The sequence below is a fragment of the Bos javanicus genome, chromosome 6 (genome assembly GCF_032452875.1).
Source record: "Bos javanicus breed banteng chromosome 6, ARS-OSU_banteng_1.0, whole genome shotgun sequence".
Lineage (NCBI taxonomy): Eukaryota > Metazoa > Chordata > Mammalia > Artiodactyla > Bovidae > Bos > Bos javanicus.
In genome coordinates this window covers 84635738-84661442 of record NC_083873.1, presented here as the reverse complement: position 1 = coordinate 84661442, position 25705 = coordinate 84635738, and the positions used below count along the sequence as shown (strand labels likewise).

The following is a 25705-nucleotide window of genomic DNA, read 5'->3' as shown; positions in this document are numbered from 1 at the left end:
CTTTCTTGGCTATGCCAAAGCCTTTGACAGTGTGGGTCACAATAAACTGTGGAAAATTCTTCAAGAGATGAGAATACCAGACCACCTGACCTGCCTCTTGAGAAACCTGTATGCAGGTCAGGAAGCAACAGTTAGAACTGGACATGGAACAACAGACTAGTTCCAAATAGGAAAAGGCGTACATCAAGGCTGTATATTGTCACCCTGCTTATCTAACTTATATGCAGAGTATATCATGAGAAACGCTGGACTGGAAGAAGCACAAGCTGGAAACAAGATTGTTGGGAGAAATATCAATAACCTCAGCAATGCAGATGACACCACCTTTATGACAGAAAGTGAAGAGGAACTAAAACGTCTTTTGATGAAAGTCAAAAAGGAGAGTAAAAAGTTGGCTTAAAGCTCAACATTCAGAAAACTAAGATCATGGCATCTGGTCCCATAACTACATGGGAAATAGATGGGAAACAGTGGGAAAAGTGTCAGACTTTATTTTGGGGGGCTCAAAAATCACTGAAGATGGTCATTGCAGCCATGAAATTAAAAGATGCTTACTCCTTGGAAGGAAAGTTATGACCAACCTAGACAACATATTAAAAAGCAGAGACATTACTTTGCCAACAAAGGTTCATCTAGTCAAGGCTATGGTCCTTCCTGAGGTCATGTATGGATGTGAGAGTTGGACTGTGAAGTAAGCTGAGCACCAAAGAACTGATGCTTTTGAACTGTGGTGTTGGAGAAAACTCTTGAGAGTCCCTTGGACTGCAAGGAGATCCAACCAGTCCATCCTAAAGGAGACCAGTCCTGGGTGTTCCCTGGAAGGACAGATGCTGAAGCTGAAATTCCAATACTTTAGCCACCTCATGAGAACCGTTGACTCATTGGAGAAGACCCTGAGGCTAGGAGGGATTGGGGGCAGGAGGAGAAAGGGACGGCAGATGATGAGATGGCTGGATGGCATCACCAACTCGATGGACATGAGTTTGAGTAAACTCTAGGTGTTGGTGATGGACAGGGAAGACTGGCGTGCTGCGATTCATGGGGTCGTGAAGAGTGGGACAGTCTGAGCGACTGAACTGACTGATTGACAGTAGTTTAGAGTATCTTTTATTAACAATACTTTGGATTAACATTATCAAAATGGAAAATATCTAAGAGATCCAGTATGAATTTTGATATAATGGGATTATGGGCAGGAAGATAAACCATCAAATTCTGCTTTGTCATTTGCTCCTTTTCATTGAAGGACTCTTGAGGACACAGTAAACATACAAATATTCTCAAGAGTTAAATTTTAACAGTAAGTGTAGTAGCACAAAGGCATTATGCAATAGTGATAAGAGTCTGGAAGGCATCATGCAGACTGTACTTGCCAGATAATCCTGGCCCCTTTCATTTCCCCTAAATTTTAAAGTAGCCCTATCAGTGTGCTTTGCACAGTGCTATTCAGAGAAAGGATGGTCAGGGCTCCCCAAGAGACCTCCAGATCCCATCCAGGCACAGTGACTTAGAGACAGAGAAACATCAGCCTCCCTGGTGACTTGGTCCTGACAAAGTCTGAATCAGGAGGATTGAAGAGAAGATGGGGTCCTGCCCTTAAGTAAACCCTGTGCATCGTAAGGTCTGGCCCTTAATGGAGTCTGCTTCCTACCTGTCACATTGCTCCTCCTGATTGAGGAGGGAGAGGGACTGTAAGAAGGAATCAAGCTTAAGGAAAGTGGCATGGAAAAGATTCAGCAGCCTCTTTCTCCATAAAATAGAGTGGTACCTTATTTTCTAATACATAAAATTCCCCTGGGGTCTTTGTATATTTTGAACTACTTTTATAATTTGTTTTCTGATATTGTAATCTTCTCCTAATGACCTATGCTGTTTCTTTGCTGGTAGAGTTACTTTACAGTCCCAGAGCAAATAGAGGTTAAACACTATAAATTATAACCCAGTGTATGAGAATTGATTGGGAATTCCAAAACCCATACCTTACTTTTGTACTGGGCATAGAAACTACAGATTGCCACTCTCACTCCTTCGTGGTTCACTGTTAATGTGTTCATGGTCCACTGGATCAATTTTATTATCACAAAGTTGGAACTTTTACAACAGCCTTACTGATACTTAGAAATTACAAAAAAAAAAGTCTTCTTTTATAAATGTAAACATCATTTGTCTATGCCATCATGTGTGAATGGTCATGATTATATTCCATAGCTGATTGAATACAGTAATAAGTATGTAAAATATAAGTATTCCTACTGATGTCAGAGCATTAGTAGTTTTCGTTGCTTAAGATCACACATCCTTTCTTCCTTATATGCCGTATGGAAGACGTTTAGCTAGTTATCTTTTAATCTCTTGAATTCTAATGCTATAACTTTAAACTCATTGAATAAGGTATTTTTGTTACCTTAACAAGGTCTATGGAGACATGATGACAAAAAGCCAGACACCTTAGTACCCAATACTCATCTGTATAACTGAATTCCCCCAGAATGACCTTCTTGGTAAATATTGCCAGAACAAATCCTAAAAACACGATTAACAGCTGAGCAGAGTGATAGTACTTCAATAGGAAATAAACTTATCAAGTGTTTATTATAAAGACATTCAGAAAGAAAACTTCTGTGTTTTTACTTCCAACACTAGAGGGGAGAAGGAAAACACATCATAGTTGGCACTGTATTTTACATGGTCACATCCCTTATGCCCAAAATTAAAATCTCTTCATTTTGCCTATAATTGCCTCTAACAGTGAGTAGCTTAATGGGTTATTGTTCTACCTCTGAATGCTTTCCTTACACCTATTGGTTCTCCTGTGTAGGAGTATTTTAAATACTACTGATAAATAACTGCTCCTTATTTATTACCAGTGACTCTCCATCTTCTACAGAAATAAAATCCACATCATTTCCATGAATAGGTAGCATATTTCTTAATAAAATGAAGATTCTCTTTTCTTTGGTTCCACAGTCACTACCATTACCCTTTGTGTGATCTTGACACCATTCTTATCAGATTAAATGACTCCCTTAATCTTCTAGAGAACATATTTCTGAATGCCCCCTTTTTATGCATATGTGGTTTCTTCTACCCAGGGTGTTCTTTAAGTTGTTCATCTGCCAATCTTGAATTCACTTGTGAAGTCCAAGTGACAAAGCACTTCTTTCATGAAGTCTTCACTTATCTCTCCAGCAGACAGGAGTTTCTGGCTGTGTGGTCTGAAAGCAATTTAAATGCAGTTTCCTGTGTGTAACCATCTGTTATCTTAAAAACATTGCTTTTTACAGTGCCTTATAATGCCCATTTCTCATTTTATTCTGAATTATAATTAATAATTTTACTGAAAGTCACTCAACGCTAGGTCATCCAAAAACCAAAGGCTTTATAACTGATGGTGGAACCAGCGGCACTTACGAGGCCATCTGCCATTAGATCCCTATGGTGGGCTTTCCTATGTTTGCTGATCAACCTGATAACTTTGCCTGATGGACCACAGCACACCAGGCTTCCCTGTCCTTCACCATCTCCCAGAGTGTGCTCAAACTCATGTCCATTGAGTTAGTGATGCTATCCAACCATCTCATCCTCTGTCGTCTCCTTCTGCTTTAACTCCCCACTGTCATCAGTAGGCAGATCATTCAGACAAAAAAATCAGTATGGCAATAGTGATCATAAATTATACAATTGACCAGTCAAACTTAATTGATATCTTTAGTATTAATACATTACACTAAAAAAATCGGTACACACATCTTCAGTCTTTGCAAACTGCAGGATTTCTGCTGCTTTTTCATTTTAGTCCAGAACTTTCCCAAAATACTTTACATGGGTTTGCACTTGGTCATTTATTGTTTTTGCTGTTTCTGTGCGGGACACAATTGTTGTGACCTCATAACCCTCTACCTTGTTGATGTCACCTTATCTCTAATTCTGTGTCAAAGTGACTGCAGACTCAAGAGCCTCTCACTTGCTATTGTTTTACACTAGTTAGTCTTCTTTCTCACAGAATATAATTGATGTGTGTGTACAAGATGGGTGACAGCACTGGCAAATGAATACTAAACACACTGTATAATCTCGAAGTGTTCTGCACTTTGCCTTTTCACTTGATTTCCACATCTGCTGACTATTCATGTAATCTACTTTTTTAAGGAATAGGAGTTATACTTTAACTTCTGGTTGATGACTTCTGGATATAAGCCTGAGCAATAGCAAAAGTTTACAGTAATTAATTTTAAAGGACTGCATATGAGCAAGATGTCTATGAAAAGGCTCTCGCTTCTGCTGCTGCTACAGCTGACTTGCTACTTTAGCGGTGGGAGTTGTGGAAAGGTGCTGGTATGGCCAGTGGAATTTAGTCACTGGCTGAATATAAAGACAATTCTGGAGGAACTCGTCACGAGGGGTCATGAGGTGACTGTTCTGATATCTTCAGCTTCCACTATTCCTAATTCCAGCAAACCATCTACAATGAAATTTGAAACTTTTCCTGTATCTTTAACAAAAAGTGATTATGAGAATTTTATGGAACGTTTTCTTGAGGAACTGACGTATGTGGCAAAAGATTCCTTTTGGTCCTATCTTTCAACAGTGAAAAATGTATTTTGGGAATTTTTTGATATTGCTTTACGTATGTGTGAAGATGCTGTTTCCAATAAGAAATTAATGACAAAACTGCAGGAATCAAGGTTTGATATCCTTATTGCAGATGCTGTTGGACCCTGTGGTGAATTGCTGGCTGAATTACTTAAAATACCATTCGTGTACAGTCATTACACCTCACCTGGCCACATAATTGAGAAGAAGAGCGGAAGACTTCCATTCCCACCATCTTATGTACCTGTTATGTTTTCAGAATTAAGTGATCGCATGACATTCTTAGAGAGGATAAAAAATATGTTATATGCACTTTACTTTGACCTTGTCTTTATGACATACAAAGAGAAGAAGTGGAATCAGTTTTACAGTGAAGTACTAGGTAAGTTGGGCTTCCTGATAGCTCAGTGTGGTAAAGAATCTACCTGCCAATGCAGGAGACACAGGTTTTATCCTTTGGTCAGGAAGATCCCTTGGAAAAGGAAATGGCATTCTATTCCAGTGTTTTTGCCTGTGAAATCCCATGGATAGGGAAGCCTGTTGAGCTATAGTCCATGGAGTTGAAAGAGTCAGTTACCACTTAGCAACCAAACTACTAGGTAAGTCATGTTTTTAGTTGGTAGCATTAAGTCCTATTTATCCTAGTGCCTTGGAAGTTGAGTTTGTCTAAATAGAAATTCACAAAAATTTATCTCAAATAAGTGAAACAGTGAAATAAAAATATGAAATGACCCTCAATCTAACAAATATTATGCAAACACTTAAATTATAGGGTAGGGTAAAGCCCATTACTCGTATCGGATACCAGGAAGTCATTTACCACAGACTGAAGTACCCAGGACATCTGCAAGTGACTATCCAACTTACAAAACTTCTTTTTTTAACTTAAAATCATTACGAATCTCATAAACTGTCTTGATAGATGAAGACATGTACATGGAGAGTTATACACATATTTGTAGTATAAGTATCCAGTTAGCTTTTAGAAATTGTTTCTGCTTGTGTAGAAACAGATGTATTCCAGATATACTTTATTATCCTATACTATGCTACGGTATGTATTTATCAAGCAACAGACACATTCAAACATCTTGGCCACAACATCCCAAGTTCCTTTACACAAATTATCTTATATACACACATGACAATAGTCTCATTTGATCAAACATTTGTTGTTGTTTTTCTTTTTACTTTCAGGAAGACCTACTACCTTATCAGAGACAATGGGGAAAGCTGATATGTGGCTCATTCGAAGCTACTGGGATTTTTCATTTCCTCGTCCACAACTACCAAATGTTGAATTTGTTGGAGGGCTCCACTGCAAACCTGCCAAGCCCCTGCCTAAGGTCACCTACTCCTCCTTGTTGTTCTTTGTGAACTCTGTGTTTTCAATAGGAACATTCTGTATTGTTTATTTAGAACGTTTGATTACAGGTAGTCAGATACGGGAACCTGGATAAAGTGACCTTCCACCTAGAAAGTGATGTATTTCTATATCAACACAACTATCTGAATTTCATTATCATTACAGAATAAACTAGAGAACATGGGACACTTTGAAAATACATCAATTAAATTACAATTTCATTATTCAACACATAGAGAAGCATCATTCATTAAAGAACACATATTTTTGTATAAAAATATATATTTTGTATGAATAATAATAGTTACATTATCACCTGGTGATGTCACCCAATCATCCTATCTCACTATAATAAGTTACATTATAATTGTATTATCATTATTAGAGGATAATTTTGTATATAGCATATTCCAGAAGTGAGTGCTAATATAGGCAAATGGTGTAGGCACAGTTTCTCTCATCTGAGTCTACCTGAATGGCAGAACACAATCAAGTTGTAAAAAATGTTATAATATGGCAAGACCAGAGTGCTAAAGAAATATTCAGCATGAATCATATAAAGTATCTCTGATCCATAGATAATTATGAGATCTGAAGGATGCTCAGGAATAAACAGAGGAATAGGGCAGGGGTGGAAGAAGATATGGGCTTCCCTCTTAGCTCAGTTGGAAGAAGATATAAAAGAAAGGTAGGTGGAATAGTAATGACAGTTGCCCAAAGTCCAAGTTTAGTCTAGATAGAAAAAGGCTGAATAAAGAAGAAGATGATGCTGTAGAGGTAAGTTGGAAACAGATAATTATAAACATTTGAAACATCTAGTAGGGCCATTGGGAAGAATAGTGAAAGGATTAAGAAAGGAAGAGATGACGGCGGTGGTTTAGTCTCTAAGTTGCATCCGACTCTTGCAGTCACATGGACTCTAGACTGCTAGGCTCCTCTGTCCATGGGATTCTCCAGTGTGAATACTGGAGCGGGTTACCATTTCCTTCTCCAGAGGATCTTCCCAACCCAGGAATCGAACCCAGGTCTCCTGCATTGCAGGCAGACTCTTTACTGACTGAGCTATGACTAAAGCCCTGAGAAAGAGATAGTCATATATTATTTAAAAATTAAAAGCAAGATGTAGTCACTGGGTTGGACTGTAAATGATGAAGTGTAGGAAGAGACCATTTAGCAGATTATTGCTAGATATAGACAATAATGAGTGAAAACTAGAGTACGGTGTTCACAGAGATATCACATTAACTCATTTTTTCCTTTATTTTAAATTAATTAATTTATTTTAATTGGGGGATAATTACTTTACATTATTGTGGTGGGTTTTGCCATACATTGACATGAATCAGGACGATTTACTTTAAATAAATTTAAATAAATCTCTGGGTTGGGAATAAAAACATACATTTATATGTACATTCATTTATATTGTTGGAAATGGGCATTTATTTTAGTTAGTGCTACGGTGAAAAGCAGGAGAAGGCAATGGCACCCCAAACCAGTACTGTTGCCCGGAAAGTCCCATGGATGGAGGAGCCTGATAGGCTGCAGTTCATGGGGTCGCTAAGAGTCGGACACGACTGAGCGACTTCACTTTCACTTTTCACTTTCATGCATTGGAGAAGGAAATGGCAACCCATTCCAGTGTTCTTGCCTGGAGAATCCCATGGACCGAGAAGCCTGGTAGGCTGCAGTCCATGGGGTCGCACAGAGTCGGACACGACTGAAGCGACTTGGTGGCGGCGGCGGTGGTGAAAAGCCTTAAAACCTACAAAAATACTTTAGTATTTCATCTTCTTCATCTGATCGCCAAAGACTTAAAAGTTCCTAACATTACAAAAGTTTATATTAAATGCTGCTGCTGCTAAGTCACTTCAATCATGTCTGACTTTTTGTGACACTATGGACTGTAGCCCAACAGGCTCCTCTGTCCATGGGATCTCCAGGCAAAAATACTGGAGTAGGCAGCCATTCCCTTCTCCAGGGGATCTTCTCGACCCAGGGATCAAATCCTGGTTTCCTGCACTCCAGGCACATTCTTTACCATCTGAGCCACTAGGAAATGCTTGATTATGCTAAATCAGATACACTAAAATATTTACTTAGAAAATAACAAATATAATAAGATCACAGTTTTCTTGAAGATTAAAAAAGCATAAGCTAGAATTACAATTTTCAGGATATATATCATAGTGTATTATTTGATAATAGGATAGAGTAAGGATTAAAATGACAGCACACATTTTAGCATAACATCTTCAAGGTCCACCCATGTTGTCGAAAATGGCAGGATTCCATCTTTCTCATGGGTGAATGACATTTCATTCTGAGCACGTGTGTCTGTTTGTGTGTGTGTGTGTGTGTGTGTGTGTGTGTGTGTGCATGTCTCTGTATCTATGAAACATCTTTAAATAATTCATCCATTGGTGGGCACTTAAGTTTCTTCCCTTAGCTAATTGTGAATAATGCTGCAGTCAACATGGAGCACATATACCTCTTCAATATCCTGTTTTTATTTCCTTTGACTGTATACCCAGAAGTAGAATTGCTGGATCATACAATAGATCTATCTTTAATTGTTTTAGGAACCTTCAATTTATGTTCCATAAGAGCTAAACCAATTTACATTCCCACTGAGAGTGTACAAGCATTCACTTTTCTCCACATTCTCACAACACTTTTCTCTTCTTGGTTATAGACTGTCTAATAAGAGTGAGGTAATATCTGATTGTGATTTTGAAATACATTTCCCTGATGATTACTGATGTTGAGTACCTTTTCCTATACCTGGTGACCATTTGGAAATCTTCTTTGTAAAGTGTCTATTTTGTTCATCTGCCCATTCTTTAATTGAATTTTGTTGTATTAGTTGTGCATATATTCTGGATCTCAACCCCTCATTCAATATATGGTTACAAAACTTTTCTTCCATTCTGTAGATCGCATTTTCGTCTTGTTGATTATTTCTTTTGCTGTGCAGAAGCTTTTAAGCTTGTTGTAGTCCCACTTGTGATTTTTTCCTTTTGTTGTGGTCTTGATGTCATTTTAAAAAACATCATTTTCAAGACCAGTGTCAAGGAGTTTTATCCTTATATTTTCTTTTAGGGATGTTATGGTATCTAGTCTTATGTTTAAGTCATTGATTCGAGTTGTTTTTGTGAGTGGTATAAGAAAGAGGTCTCGTTTTTTGCTTTTTTGTTTTTTTCATATGTTTATCCAGTTTTCTCAGAAAAGAAAGGGACTAATATTTCCACAATTGGTGTTCTTGTCTCCCCTGCTCCCTTGTTGAATATTAGTTGAACCCTGTATGCTGTTCCATTGTCTATGTGTCTATTTGGGGGCCAGTACACTATTATTTGAAATATTGAAACTTTGTGGTAAATATGAAATTTCAAGGTGTGATTCTTTTGGGTTTTGATAATGTCAACATTTTAACAGTATTATTCTTCCGGTCCATGTCACATGATGCCTTTCCATTTATTTGTGTTTTCTTCTATTTCTTACAATTTCTTATAGTTATCACTGTACAGATCTTTCACTTCACTGATTAAATTTATTTCTAGGTATTTTCTTGCTTTTGATGCTGTTGTGAATGGGATAGGTTTTTTTTTCAGATGTCTCATTATAGTACACAGTAATGAAACTGAATTCTATATAGCGGGATTAGGCATCCTTATTTTGTTTCTGATTAGAGAAAAAGCTTTCAAATGTTCTCTGTTGAGTATAATGTTAGTTTTGGGTTTTTTATATATGTTCTTTATTACACTGAGGTATGTTCATTCATACCCTATATGTTGAGGGTTTTATCATAAAAGAATGTCATATCTTGTCAAATGTTTTTTGGACATCTGTTGAGATAATCAAGTTATTTTATAGTTCATTCTATTTTGCATCACAAAGATAAATCTCACTTGGTCTTAGTATATAATTCTTTTAATGTGCTCTTGAATTTGGCTTGTTGATATTTTGTTGAGAATTTTTGCATCAATATTCAATATGGATATTGACTTTAGTTTTATCTCCTTGCAATGTCCTTATCTATTTGGTATCATGATCGTGGTGATGACCTTGTAGGATGAGTTTGGAAATGTTCCTACCCTCCTCTTTAATTTTTAAAGATTTTTGAAGAACTGGCATTAATTATTCTATAATATTTCATAGAATACATCAGTGAAGCCATCAGGCCCTGGGCCCTTTGTGTGTTGATAAGATTTTGATTACCAATTCAATTTCTTTACTTATTAGGACTGTTCAGATTTTCTACTTCTTCCTGATTCAGTCTTGGTAGGTTCTGTTTTTAAGTTCTCCATTCTTCTCATATATGTATTAATAATTTCTTAGCTTATAATTATTCATGGTAGTCTCGGGATCCTATCTAATTTTTAAGTATCAGTTGTAATGTCTCCATTTCATTTCTAATCTTATTTATTTGAGTCACTTTTTTTCTTGATTAGTTAGACTCAGTACATGCTCAGTCATGTCTGACTCTTCATGACCTTGTGAACTATAACCAGCCAGTCTCCTCTGTCGATCAGATTTCCCAGGCAGGAATATTGGGGTGGGTTGCCATTTAAAATTTGGAATTATTCTGGTATAGAAAGTAACTTTTTTTTTAATCAGAAAGGATCAAGGACCACAAAGCAAAATAATTCAAAAACAATTCCAGGCAAATACAGATTCACCAGGAGCTTTATTTAGTTAGAAGTGAATTACTCAAAAGCTGACCAGACCTGTTTTGCAGAAAGCTCTGGGCACCTCTTCCTCTGTGGAGCAGGTGCTCCCAGGGGGACTCATTGAAGTCATATTGAAGGTTCTTCACCACAGTTAGACATAGCACATCCATCTGTGACATTAATTATGCAAGTTCAGGACAAAGGCATCATATGTAAAGAAACACAGCAATATGGTCACTCAAATAAGTAACTATGCAAGGGTAACTTTGGATTATAAATAGAACTCACAGAACTATTTCATACAACTTCCAAACTATAATACTTGACTCCTCAAGTCATTATGACAAAGTTTAAGGTGAAGAATAGGATTACAGAGCTGAATGAATGACATAAAGTGATTCAGATCATATTTTTTTTCATAGTGCTCATAGTCAGGAAACAAAATATTAATGAATACTCTAAATAATTCTCAAAAAGTATGTCTGGAATAAATAAGTTAGCAGAATTATAATAACAAAGAACCAAAGCAAGTTGAATCCGGAAAGTAACTTCCTTCCAAGAATCTATGTTAGTAATTAACATCAAGATTAATGAAGAGTCTGAGGATAATATAGTTTAATAGTACCTCCTTGTACTGAGTACTGGCTCTATCTTATTTCCTGCTTATACAGAAACACATTGCACAAATATGTATAATGGAAGAAATTGACCTCATATCACCCATTCTTTTCCCAGGATCTCAAGGATGAAAAATGTTAAAAAAAAAAAAAAAAAGGCATCATTATAAAAAACAATATAAAGTTCCGCAAAAAAAATTTTTAATGATTTTTTAGTGTTGAATATTTATAGGTACAACTGACCAAAGTCCAAGATGTGAAGTTAACATGTTCAAGAAAATTGGGGGAGTGGGGCAGGTGAGAGAGGGAAATCACTCTGTTAGCTAACTGTATAGTATGTGAAAAGAATAATGTGAACTTTCTAATATAAAACCTGTCTACACATATAGCTCAGAAATTCCTTTTCTGGGTTTATATCCAGAATAATTGAAATTAGGTTCCCAATGAGATACGTGTACAACATATGCATGAAAGCTCTATTCACAGGAGCCAAGAGGTTGAAGCAACCCAAATGTCCATCAACAGAGGAAGCAATAAACAAAATGTCATGTATACAAACAACGGAATATTACTCACCTTTAAAAGGAAATTCTGACACGTCACAGCATGAATGAACCTTACATTAAGTGAAAATAACTAGTCAGAAAAAAAAAAAATACTGTGCAATTCAACTTATAAGAAGTATCCAGACTAATCTCATTTGTAGAAACAGAGTAGAATGAAACTTGCCAAAGGCTAGAGAAAGAGGAAAGTAGAATTTCTTAATGATTATAGACTTCCAGTTTTGTCAGATGAAAAAGTTCTGGAGATTGGTTGCACAATGTGAGTATTCTTAACACTACTATACTACACACTTAGGAACAATTAAGAAGTAAATTTTATGCCATGTGTATCTTACCACAATATTTTTGTAAGAAATCACTACTCTGATATCTCAAGACAATTTCTGATTTTCTCTCTTTAGTTGCTTGTAGCAATCCCTTCAATAATGTATGTTATGCTGCTGCTCTTTTGTGATGGGCACATTCTTTTTTCACAGGAAATGGAAGAGTTTGTGCAGAGCTCTGGAGAAAATGGTATTGTGGTGTTTTCTTTGGGGTCAATGGTCAGTAACATGTCAGAAGACAGAGCCAAGGTGATTGCATCAGCCTTCGCTCAAATTCCACAAAAGGTAGATGCAATAACTTAATCATGGACAACTCTTTAATAAGTCTGTGAAACTCTGTAAAGATCTGATCATAGACAATTTCTATCAGAAAGGTAAATAATATGATAGCAGCAATTTATCTCATATATATACATATATATGTGTATATATAAACCAAAATATACATGGCAGGTGCTATGGCAGTACAGGGAGTGCCTTTCATCCATAATAATTTTAATTAATCAACATAGTAATCAAAAAGAATGATATTTAAGAGACACAGTGTGAATTTTGGTATTATTAATACAATGGTAGCATGAGCAGTAAGATTAACCAGTAAATTCTGCTTTGTCACTTGTTCCTTTTCTTTGAAGGACTTCTGAGGACACAACACACATATAGATGCTCTCGGGAGTTAAACTTTAACAATAAAGGTAGTCATGCAACATTGATTCAAGTCAAACAATTTCACTTTTCATTGTTTTTGAAAGTAGGGCTTAATAATTTGTAATTTAAGAGAACATACTTCTTCAGCAGCACTGATTAACTTATTATTAAAAAATTATGCTGTTGTTTAGTCATTAAGTCATCTGAATCATTGCAATCCCATGGACTACAGCATGCTAGGCTCCTCTGTCCTTCACTATTACCCAGGGTTTGCCCAGAGTCATGTCCATCGATTTAGTGATGCTATCTAACCATGTCATCCTCTGTCAGCCCTTGTCCTTTTGCCTTCAACCTTTCCCAGATCAGGGTCTTTCCAATGAGTTATCAGGTGGCCAGAGTATTGGAACTTCAGCATCAGTACTTCCAATGAATATTCACGATTGGTTTCATTTAGGATTGACTGGTTTGATGTCCTTGCCATTCAAGGGATTCTCAAGAATATTCTCCAGTACCACAATTCAAAAGTATCAATTCTTCAGTGCTTAACCTTCTTTAAGGACTTCCCCAGTGGCTCAGACGGTAAAGCGTATGCCTATAATGCAAGAGACCTGGGTTCTATCCCTGGGTCGGGAAGATCCTCTGAAGAAGGAAATGGCAATCCACTTGGGTACTCTTGCCTGGAAAATCCCATGGATACAGAAGCCTGGTAAGGCCCAGTCCATGGGGCCGTGAAGATTCGGACACGACTGAGTGACTTCACCTTATCTTGCCTTACCTAATATTCTTTACTGTCCATCTCTCATATCCATACATATGGAATGGACTACTGGAAAAAAATATAGCTTTGATTATATGGACCTCTTTTGGCAGAGTGATGTCTCTGCTTTTAATACTTTATCTAGATTTGTCATAGCTTTTCTTCCAAGAAGCAAGTGTCTTTTCATTTCATTGCTGAAGTCACCATCCACAATGATTTTGGAGCCCAAGAAGATAAAATATGTCACAGCTTCCACATTTTCCCCACGTATTTGCCATGAAGTGATGGGACCAGATGCCATGAAATTATTGTTTTGAATGCTGAGTTTTAAGACAGCTTTTTCACTTTCATTTTTCACCCTCATCAAGAGTCTCTTTCAGTTCAGTTCAGTCACTCAGTCATGTCCGACTCTTTGAGACTCCATAAATTGCAGCACTCCAGGCCTCCCTGTCCATCACCAACTCCCGGAGTTCACTCAGACTCATGTCAGTCGAGTCGATGTTGCCATCCAGCCATCTCATCCTCTGTTGTCCCCTTCTCCTCATGCATGGCAAAACCAATACAATACTGTAAAGTTAAAAAAAAAAAAAAGTATTCTCCAACACCACAGTTCAAAAGCATTAATTCTTTTGCACTCAGCTTTCTTCACACCCAACTCTCACATCCATACATGACTAATGGAAAAATCATAGCCTTGACTACACGGACATTTGTTGGCAAAGTAATGTCTCTGCTTTTCAATATTGCTATCTAGGTTGCTCACAACTTTCCTTCCAAGGAGTAAGCGTCTTTTAAACTCATGGCTACAGTCACCATCTGCAGTGATTTTGGAGCCCCAGAAAATAAAGTCTGGCACTGTTTCCACTGTTTCCCCATCTATTTGCCATGAAGTGATGGGACCAGATGCCATGATCTTGGTTTTCTGAATGTTGAACTTTAAGCCAACTTTTTCACTCTCCTCTTTCACTTTCATCAAGAGGCTTTTTAGTTCCTCTTCACTTTCTGCCACAAGAGTGGTGTCATCTGCATATCTGAGGTTATTGATATTTCTCCCGGCAATCTTGATTCCAGCTTGTGTTTCTTCCAGCTCAGCGTTTCTCCTGATGTACTCTGCATATAAGTTAAATATGTTAAATATAACATATAAGTTAAATAAGTTAAATATACAGCCTTGACGTACTCCTTTTTCTATTTGGAACCAGTCTGTTGTTCCATGTCCAGTTCTAACTGTTGATTCCCAACCTGCATATAGGTTAGCATAGTCAATGAAGCAGAAGCAGACGTTTTTCTGGAATTCTCTTGATTTTTCTATGATCTAATGAATGATGGCAATTTGATCTCTGGTTCTTCTGCCTTTTCTAAACCCAGATAGCACATCTGGAAAATCTTGGTTCATGTACTGCTCAGGCTGAGCTAAATGATTTTTGAGTATTACCTTGCTAGCATGTGAAAGGAACATAATTTTACAGTAGTTTGATCATTCTTTGGCATTACCCATCTTTGGGTTTGGAATGAAAACTGACCTTTTCCAGTCCTGTGGCCACTGCTGTGTCTTCTAAATTTGCCGGCATACTGAGTGCAGCACTTTAACAGTATCATCTTTTTGGATTTGAAATACCTTAGCTAAATTCCACTAGCTTTCTTCATAGTAATACTTCCTAAGGTCCCATTTTCTTCACACTCCAAGATGTGTGGCTCTATGAGTGACCACACCTTCATAGTTGTCCAGGTTACTAAGACCTCTTTTGTATAGTTCCTTGTATTCTTGCCACCTCTTCTTAATATCTTCTGCTTCTGTTGGGTCCATACCATTTCTGTCCTTTATTGTGCCCATCTTTGCATGAAATGATCCCTTGGGATCTCTAATTTACTTGAAGAGATCTCTAGTCTTTCACATCCCATTGGTTTCTCTATTTCTTTGCATTGTTCACTTAAGAAGGCCTTCTTATCTCTCCTATCTCTCCTCTGAAATTCTGCATTCAGTTGAATATATTTTTCTTTCCCTTTCTCCCTTGGCTTTCACTCCCCTTCTTTTCTGCATTATTTATAAAGCCTCCTCAGATAACCACTTTGTCTTCTGGCATTTCATTTTCTTTGGGGTTGTTTTGATCACTGCCTCCTGTACAGTGTTACACACCTCTATCCACAGTTCTTCAGGCACTATGTATACCAGATATAATCCCTTGAATCTATTCATCACCTCCACTGTGTGATTATATGGGATTTGATTTCTGTCATACCTGAATGGCTAGCAGTTTTCCCCACTTTCAATTTAAGTCTCTCTTCAATTCAAATCTGAATTTTCCACTCAGGTGCTCATGATCTGAACCACAGTCAACTTCAGGTCTTATTTTGCTGACTGTATAGAGCATCTCCATCCTCGGCTGTAAAGAATATAATCAATCTGATTTTGGTATTGACCACCTGGTGATGCCCATGTATAGAGTCATCAGTTGTTGGAAATGGATGTTTACTATGACCAGTGTGTTCTCTTGACTAAAGTCTGTTAGCCTTTGCCTGCTTCTTTTAGTACTACAAGGCCAAACTTGCCTGTTACCCGAGATATCTCTTAACTTCTTACTTTTACATTCCAATCCCTATGATGAAAAGACTTCTTCTTCATTATTTTTTTTTTTTTTTTTTTTTAGTGTTAATTCTAGAAGGTCTTGTGGGTCTTGCTGAATCATTCTTCAGCAATAGTGGCTGGGGCATAGACCTGGATTACTGTGATGTGAATGGTTTGCCTTGGAAATGAACCAAGATCATTCTGTTGTTTTTGAGATTGCACCCAAGCACTGCATTTCAGAACTCTTTGTTGACTGTGAGAGCTACTCCATTTCTTCTAAGAAATTCTTAACCACAGTAGTAGATACAATAGTCATCTGAATTAAATTCATTGAACTTGTTCATTTTAGTTCATGGATTCCTAAGATGTTGATATTCACTCTTGCCATCTCCTGCTTGACCATGTCCATTACCTCGATTTCATTGGCCTAACATTCCAGGATCTTATGTTCTTTACAGCATCATACTTTCACCACCAGACACATCCACAACTGAGCATCATTTCTTCATTGGCCCAGTCACTTCATTCTTTCTGGATCTATTAGTAATTGCCCTCCACTCTTCCTCAGCAGGATATTGGACACATTCTGATCTGGAGAACTCATCTTCCAGTGTCATATATCTTTGCCTTTTCATACTGTTCATGTGGTTCTCACGGCAAAGATAGTGGAGTGGTTGTCCATTCCCTCCTCCAGTGGACCACAGCTTGTCAGAACACTCCACTATGACCCATCTGCCCTTGGGTAGCCCTGCAGAGCATGGCTCATAGCTTCATTGAGTTACACAAGCCCCTTTACTGTGACAAGGCTGTGATCTATGAAGGGGATTAATAAATTGCAAATAAGCCAAAATATTTATCTTAGGTGATTGACTGCATACTTTTTCCTCTCTATAATCAAAATGTATAAAATTCTAATAAATAACTTCCCCTTTTAACTACTTGATATAAGTAAACTCTTTTACAACAGTCAAAAATAAATAAATCACTGAATATCAAATTTGAAAATGAGCACTAGCATATAAAGAAAGCAAATGAATGTGTAGGTTATGTGTAATCTGCCACTGGCTTGTTGTATTGGAAACAAAACCACCTATCCATGGAAGAAAAGCTATGACAAACACAGACAGTGTTCTAAAAAGCAAAGCAGCACTTGCCCAGAAAAGTCCATATAGTCAAAGCTATGCTTTTTCAGTAGTCGTGTATGGATGTGAGAGTTGGACCATAAAGAAGGCTGATGGCCAAAGAATTGTTGCTTTTGAATTGTGGTGCTGGAGAAGACTCTTGAGAGTCCCCTGGACTGCAAGATCAAATCAGTCAATCCTAAGTTAATCAACCTTGAATATTCATTGCAAGGACTGATGCTGAAGCTGAAGCTCCAATACCTTGGCCATCTGATGCAAAGAGATGACTCATTGAAGAAGACCTTGATGCTGAGAAAGATTAAGGGCAGGAGGAAAAGGGAGTGACAGAGGATGAGTTGGTTGGATAGCAACACTGAATCAATTTATATGAATATGAGCAACTTCTGAGAGATAGTGAAGGACAGGGAAGACTAGCATGCTGCAGTCCATGGGATGCAAAGAGTTGGACACAACTTAGTGACTGAAAAGCAACAATAAAACAGTTTTTTTTTTAAATATTTGAATTGGTCATTGAAAATCTCACCTGTCTCTGCCATCATGTGTACATAATTAATACATCAAATGTAGGTATTCCTATGTATGTCCTTCTATTACTAGTTACCATTACTTAATATGTCTTCATTTCCTTACATGTCATATGGACGATATGTAATTATATGTATCTTAGTCAATTTAGAAATTATTATTATAACTTGGAAGTTCAACTCATAGAATAAGGTATTTCCTTTACTTTTAACAGGTGCTATGGAGATATGATGGCAAAAAACCAGATACCTTAAGACCCAACACCCGGTTGTATAAATGGCTTCCCCAGAATGACCTTCTTGGTGAGACTTGTCAGAACAAATAATGAAAATATGAGTAACAGCCAAGCAGAGTGAGAGTGCTTCAACAGGAAACACACTTAGAAAGCAATTATTGAAACACTGAAAAAGAAAACTTTACTAGTCTATTATAATTGTCTTTGCTATGAGAAAAAAAGGAGAACATATAAAAGTTGTCAGTTTATTCTACGTAGTCACATCCCTTACAGCCAGAATCTTTACTTTAGCTGTAATTACTTCTCACAGTGAACTTTTCAATAACTTCCTGGATTATTGTTCTGTCTCTGAATTCTTTCATTATACTCATCATTTCCATTCTGTAGAGGTATGTTCAGATCAGATCAGTGGATCAGTCGTGTCTGACTCTTTGCGACCCCATGAATCGCAGCACGCCAGGCCTCCCTGTCTATCACCAACTCCCGGAGTTCACTCAGACTCATGTCCATCGAGTCGGCGATGCCATCCAACCATCTCCTCCTCTGTCGTCCCCTTCTCCTCCTGGCCCAATCCCTCCCAGCATCAGAGTCTTTTCCAAAGAGTCAACTCTTCGCATGAGGTGGCCAAAGTACTGGAGTTTCAGCTTTAGCATCATTCCTTCCAAAGAAATCCCAGGGCTGATCTCCTTCAGAATGGACTGGTTGGATCTCCTTGCAGTCCAAGGGACTCTCAAGAGTCTTCTCCAACACCACAGTTCAAAAGCATCAATTCTTCGGCGCTCAGCCTTCTTCACAGTCCAACTCTCACATCCATACATGACAACAGGAAAAATCATAGCCTTAACTACAAGAACATTTGGTGGCAAAGCAATGTCTCTGCTTTTGAATATGCTATCTAGGTTGGTCACAACTTTCCTTCCAAGGAGTAAGCGTCTTTTAATTTCATGGCTGCAGTCACCATCTGCAGTGATTTTGGAGCCCCGAAAAATAAAGTCTGACACTGTTTCCACTGTTTCTCCATCTACTTCCCATGAAGTGGTGGGACCGGATGCCATGATCTTCGTTTTCTGAATGTTGAGCTTTCAGCCAACTTTTTCACTCTCCTCTTTCACTTTCATCAAGAGGCTTTTTAGTTCCTCTTCCCTTTCTGCCATAAGGGTGGTGTCATCTGCATATCTCAGCTTATTGATATTTCTCCTGGCAATCTTGATTCCAGCTTGTGTTTCTTCCAGTCCAGCGTTTCTCATGATGTACTCTGCATAGAAGTTAAATAAACAGGGTGACAATATACAGCCTTGACGAACTCCTTTTCCTATTTGGAACCAGTCTGTTGTTCCATGTCCAGTTCTAACTTTTGCTTCCTGACCTGCATACAAATTTCTCAAGAGACAGGTCAGGTGGTCTGGTATTCCCATCTCTTTCAGAATTTTCCACAGTTTATTGTGACCCACACAGTCAAAGGCTTTGGCATAGTCAATAAACCAGAAATAGATGCTTTTCTGGAACTCTCTTGGTTTTTCTATGATCCAGCGGATGTTGGCAATTTGATCTCTGGTTCCTCTGTCTTTTTAAAACCAGCATGAACATCAGGAAATTCATGGTTCACATATTGCTGAAGCCTGGCTTGGAGAATTTTGAGCATTACTTTACTAGCACGTAAGAGGAGTGCAATTGTGCCGTAGTTTGAGCATTCTTTGGCATTGCCTTTCTTTGGGATTGGAATGAAAACTGACCTTTTCCAGTGCTGTGGCCACAGCTGAGTTTTCCAAATTTGCTGGCATATTGAATGCAGCACTTTCACAGCATCATCTGTCAGGATTTGAAATAGCTCAACTGGAGTTCCGTCACCTTCATTAGCTTTGTTCATAGTGATGCTTTATAAGGCCCACTTGACTTCACATTACAGGATGTCTGGCTCTAGGTTAGTGATCACACCATCATCATTATCTGGGTCGTGAAGATCTTTTTTGCACAGTTCTTCTGTGTATTCTTGCCATCTCTTCTTAATATCTTCTGCTTCTGTTAGGTCCATACCAATTCTGTCCTTTATCAAGCCCATCTTTGCATGAAGTGTTCCTTTGATATCTCTGATTTTCTTGAAGAGATCCCTAGTCTTTCCCATTCTGTTGTTTTCCTCTATTTCTTTGCACTGATCGCTGAGGAAGGCTTTCTTATCTCTTCTTGCTATTCTTTGTAACTCTGCATTCAGATATTTGTATCTTTCTTTTCTCCTTTGCTTTTCACTTCTTTTCTTTTCACAGCTATTTGTAAGGCCTCCCCAGACAGCCATTTTGCTTTTTTGCATTTCTTTTCCACAGGGATGGTCTTGATCCCTGTCTCCTGTACAATGTCATGAACTTCATTCCATAGTTCATCAAGCACTCTATCTATCAGATCTAGGCCCTTAAATCTATTTCTCACTTCCACTGTATAATCATAAGGGATTTGATTTAGGTCATACCTGAATGGTCTGGTGGTTTTCCCTACTTTCTTCAATTTAAGTCTGAATTTGGCAATATGGAGTTCATGGTCTGAGCCACAGTCAGCTCCTGGTCTTGTTTTTGCTGACTGTATAGAGCTTCTCCATCTTTGGCTGCAAAGAATATAATCAGTCTGATTTCGGTGTTGACCATCTGGTGATGTCCATGTATAGAGTCTTCTCTTGTGTTGTTGGAAGAGGGTGCTTGTTATGACCAGTGCATTGTCTTGGCAAAACTCTATTAGTCTTTGCCCTGCTTCATTCCGTATTCCACGGCCAAATGTCCCTGTTACTCCAGATGTTTCTTGATTTCCTACTTTTGTATTCCAGTCCCCTATAATGAAAAGGACATCTTTCTTTGGTATTAGTTCTAAAAGGTCTTGTAGGTCTTCATAGAACCGTTCAACTTCAGCTTCTTCAGCGTTACTGTTTGGGGCATAGACTTGGATTACTGTGATATTGAATGGTTTGCCTTGGAAACGAACAGAGATCATTCTGTCGTTTTTGAGATTGCATCCAAGTACTGCATTTCGGACTCTTTTGTTGACCATGATGGCTACTCCATTTCTTCTGAGGGATTCCTGCCCACAGTAGTAGATATAATGGTCATCTGAGTTAAATTCACCCATTCCAGTCCATTTCAGTTCGCTGATTCCTAGAATGTCGACATTCACTCTTGGCATCTCCTGTTTGGCCATTTCCAATTTGCCTTGATTCATGGACCTGACATTCCAGGTTCCTATGCAATATTGCTCTTTACAGCATGAAAAGAACTCTTGTGCCATTACCAATGACTCTCAATTTTCTGTAAAAAAAAATAAAAGGCACAATCATTTTTGTGAAACAATAACACACTTCATGGTAAAATTTAGCTTTTCCTTCCTCTGGTTCCAGTGCCACTACGATTATCCTTCTTTTCCCCTGACACCATTCCTATCAAGCTAAATGGTTTCACTGTATCTTTAGGTGAATACATTCTGGCATGTTCTCTTCTTTTTTTGCACATGTGGTTTCTTTTACCCAGAATGCTCTTTCAAGTTGTTCCCCTGCTGATCCTGGATTCATTTGTGATGTTCAAGTGACTCAGCACTTCTTTCACAAAGTCTTCATTTACTCCTTCAGCAGACATAGTCGTTTCTTCTCTGAATTCTGGAAGCAAATAAAAGCACTTTCATATGCGTAATAATCTGTTATCTAAAAGATACTCCTCAATCCAGTGCCTTATAATGCCAGTTTCTCATTTTATTCTGAGTTATAATTAATAACCTTACTGAAATTCACTCAATCCTAGGCCATCCAAAAACCAAAGCCTTTATAACTCACGGTGGAAGCAATGGTGTTTATGAGGCCATCTATCACGGGATCCCTATGGTGGGCACTCCTTTGTTTGCTGATCAAGCTGATAACATTGCTCGAATGAAATCCAAGGGAACAGCTGTCAGGTTGGACTTGGAAACAATGTCAACAAGAGATTTGCTCAACGCATTGAAGGAAGTCATTAATAATCCTTCGTGAGTATATATATATATATATATATATATATTTCTTTCTCTTTTTCTTTCTTTACTAGCTAATCCTTCTAGAGAAGTTCTCATCTGAAGGCCAGGGAGGCAGTGACATAAGCACAAGAAGGTGTAAGATTTCCTCAATGTTTTGAAAATAGACAAAAATAACAGGTTGTGATTGTCACATTAAGATTTTTTCATGGTTTTATGGAAAAAGTTTGTCAGTGTTTTAAAGATAGTGGAGAAATGTTGAAAACTTAATCATTAGAATGAGAAGAACCACTGAAATGGTAATAGAAGGATTAAGAAGCATTGAGAACAAAGTTATTGTAGGAAACCATGAATGCGATGGATACTCATCTGCCCACTTTCTTTCAGCATGTGAACTTCTCAAATGTTTTAAACTCTTAAAAGATGGTTTATTTTCACTAAACCATCATGACATCATCCATTTCAAATTTTAATTACATTTATATTTTCCAACTTTTCTATGCTAATATTTTGACTCCATCTCTGATAAATGATAAACAGCTATAACTTTCTAATTACCCAGTTTCAACTATGTATATACTATTTATAAATGTGGGTGTATTCTTGGGTTGTTGTTGTTGTTGTTGTTTTTACTGTGGTCATTTTGTCTTCTTTGGAAGAATTATAAATCTAAACATAATGGACTCGGGAGGAGTATGTTGATATGAAAAAGTGAAAGTGTTGGTTTCTCAGTTGTGTTTGACTCTTTGGGACCCCATAGACTGTATCCCATCACTCCTCAGTAAATGGAATTTTCCAGGCAAGAACATGGGAATAGGTAGCCATTCTCTTCTCCAGAGGATCTTGCTGATCCAGGGATCAAACCAGGTCTCTGCATTGCAGGCAGATTCTTTACATCTGAGCCACCGGGGAATCCCATATGTTGGGATATTCCTTTTTTTTTTTAAATGTTACACAATTTTTAAAGGTTATTTTCCATTTAAAGTAATTACCAAAGAGTGGCTAAATTTCCAGTGTTGTACAACACCTCCTTGAGCTTATATTATTCCCAGTAATTTTGCCTCCTACTCCCCCACCTGTGTGTTTCTACTACCCCAAATCTGGTAACCAATAGATTGTTTTCTGTATCTGCTAGTCTGTAATAATATTTTGATCCCATCATTGATAAATGGTAAACAACTAGAATTTTCTAATTTACTCAATTACAACTATGTATATACAGCTTATAAACGTAAGTATCCTCAGAGTTCTTTTATTTGTGCTTGTTTTTGTCTTATTTGGAATAGATAGTTATGTTGGGATATTCCTATTTAAAAGCCACATTTTCTGAAAATGGAAATACTTTATTTCTAAATCACTTCAGGATATACATGAATTCCAATGACACAATTATATTAATATCACAAATATGATGTATATATTCCCCCTTTTTTATCATAATGACTTTGTAAAGAAAACATTTTGAGAATGTGTCAGTAATAGCAGCAAAAACCATTTTGTGTTTTATAAGCAGTGTTATTTAAATTTAATTTTAGCACAGCTATTGTCCTAAGTGAGCAGCATAAAAAGCACTATTTTTCTTTTTTTTTAAAGAAACAAATCTTTCATTTGCTGTTTTTAAATAAATGTACATATCTCTAGTATATTTATATGTCTTTTTAATTTTTAATAATGTAATGTTGGGGTCAAAAATGAAGATATACTGACTGTTCATGATATGCTACATGTTGTATTTAGTAAAACAGTGTTACTTTACACATATTAAGTAACTTCTTTATTGTAGTCTATTCCTATTGTATTAAAAATATATTTCCAGGATTACTGCAGTCTTTGCAAAAACCCAGTGCTCCTCCTGTGTCTTTGACAGTAAAGGGAGAAAAGTTACTTCCATTGTTATTACTACATTGCCATGTTATAGCACTTTGTGATTTAAAGTTCATGTGCTATATCTCTTTATCCTTCTTTCTTGTCTGTTAGTCTGCCATCATTTCAGCAGTAGAAACAAGTGTGCCTGCAATGCCTGAGAGTAAAATGCTGAGCCTTCTCCAGAATTTTAGAACAAGAACCAGAACAACAAAACTAGTAAACATTTACTGAGTGTCTACTGCATGCCAGGAATGCCTCTAAGAATCAATACAATATTATCAAAATAATTAGATAAGGTACTATTCCTAGACATTTTATAGTACAATGAAAAACTGAGAAACAGATTCTATCATGATTGAGCCCTCCAAAGTAAAATTAAAAGTTTAAAAAATAAAAAAGTTTTAAGATGTTAATAAAATTAATTTTTTAAAAAATTTGAAGAACAGAAAGAATAAAAAAGCAGCCAACAAAGTAAGAGTCAGGAATCAAACTGAGTCAACCTACTTCCACATTTTCAACCACCACTTCACTAATGTAAGATCAGCATTGTCTGGACATGTCTCCAAACCTCATCACTGATTTACCTGCTATATCTAGATTATAACATTTGAAATACATCTATCAGGTCCATTAACAATTCTTTATGAGATGATTCAAACTTTGGACAAACATATTATGAATTTATTTTCTTTTCTTTCCCTTTGGGACAGCTCATCCCATTCTTTAGAATACACAATCTTGTTCTCTCCCATTTTCTTTCTTTTCTTTGCAGCTTGAAACATTATGCATTTAAGAAATCCTAGCCCATAAGCTAATACCTCAATAATCACCTCAGAGAAAATTATGTTTTTCTTCCACTCTGTGTTGCACTCTGTTACCATCTGCAAGAAAATTTCACACATTTATTTATTATAGCTCATTCCATAAATGATAACTGTTTGATTTTCCTTCAGCTACAAAGAGAATGTGATGAGATTATCAGCCATTCAACATGATCAGCCTATGAAGCCCTTGGACAGAGCAGTCTTCTGGATCGAGTTTGTCATGCGCCACAAAGGAGCCAAGCACTTGCGGCCAGCTATCCATGACCTCACCTGGTTCCAGTACCACTCTCTGGATGTCATTGGGTTCCTACTGGCCTGTGTGGCAACTGCCATATTTGTCATCACAAAATGTTGTCTATTTTGTTGCTTGAAGTTTGCTAAATTAGGAAAGAAGGAGAAAAGAGACTAGCTGTATCAGACCTCAGCGCAGGGGTCCCCAACCTCTGAGGTCTAATGGCTGATGATCTGAGGTGGAGCTGAAGCAATAATAGAAACAAAGTGAGCAATAAATGTGATGTGCTTGAATCGTCCCAAACCCATTGCTTCCTACCCCAGTCCATGGAAAAATTGTCTTCCATGAAACTGGTTCCTGGGGCCTAAAAGGTTGGGTACTGCTGCTCTAGCAGTTCTGCCTCATAGAACTCCTCATAGAACTCTCCATAAAACTATGTGGGTATGTATTGAAATTTATTGTTTTAATGCAAAAGTATACTAAAAAGATATGATTGAATTTAACTGGTTTTCACATATTGCGTGTAGAAACAAGAACAATAAAAGTCTATTCATAGTATCCATATTATTTTGTAGATATTCAGATTTTACCTTGATTTTTGTATAGAATTTTATAGCTTTTCCTTGCTATAGAAATTGTTCAATAATTGGAATTCTTTTGAAAAATTCACCCTTTAATTTTATTTGTGAGACCACTAATAGTTCTTCATTTTTACTGTGCATCCAGCCTCAACATCACTTCTTACCTAAAGCCATGGCAAGACACTAGCCTTCATCCAGTTAATCTCATTTGCCTTTGGAGTG

The 25705-nt window shown here is 37.3% G+C and overlaps 1 protein-coding gene across 1 annotated transcript; it reads left to right on the top strand.

The window, feature by feature from the left end:
• The first annotated feature begins 4106 nt into the window (after positions 1-4106).
• Positions 4107-25466, top strand: LOC133249619 (UDP-glucuronosyltransferase 2B4-like). The gene is made up of 6 exons (XM_061420344.1): positions 4107-4975; positions 5791-5939; positions 12286-12417; positions 17985-18072; positions 21776-21995; positions 24800-25466. The coding sequence occupies exons 1-6, from the start codon at positions 4246-4248 to the stop codon at positions 25077-25079; spliced, it is 1599 nt and encodes a 532-aa protein (XP_061276328.1). The 5' UTR covers positions 4107-4245; the 3' UTR covers positions 25080-25466.
• Positions 25467-25705: the final 239 nt, after the last annotated feature.

Coding starts and splice junctions, on each gene's coding strand:
- LOC133249619 (XM_061420344.1), top strand. CDS start 4,246: ATGAGCAAGATGTCTATGAAAAGGCTCTCGCTTCTGCTGCTGCTACAG. Junction 4,976..5,790: donor GTTTTACAGTGAAGTACTAG/GTAAGTTGGGCT, acceptor TTTTACTTTCAG/GAAGACCTACTACCTTATCA. Junction 12,418..17,984: donor TCGCTCAAATTCCACAAAAG/GTAGATGCAATA, acceptor TACTTTTAACAG/GTGCTATGGAGATATGATGG.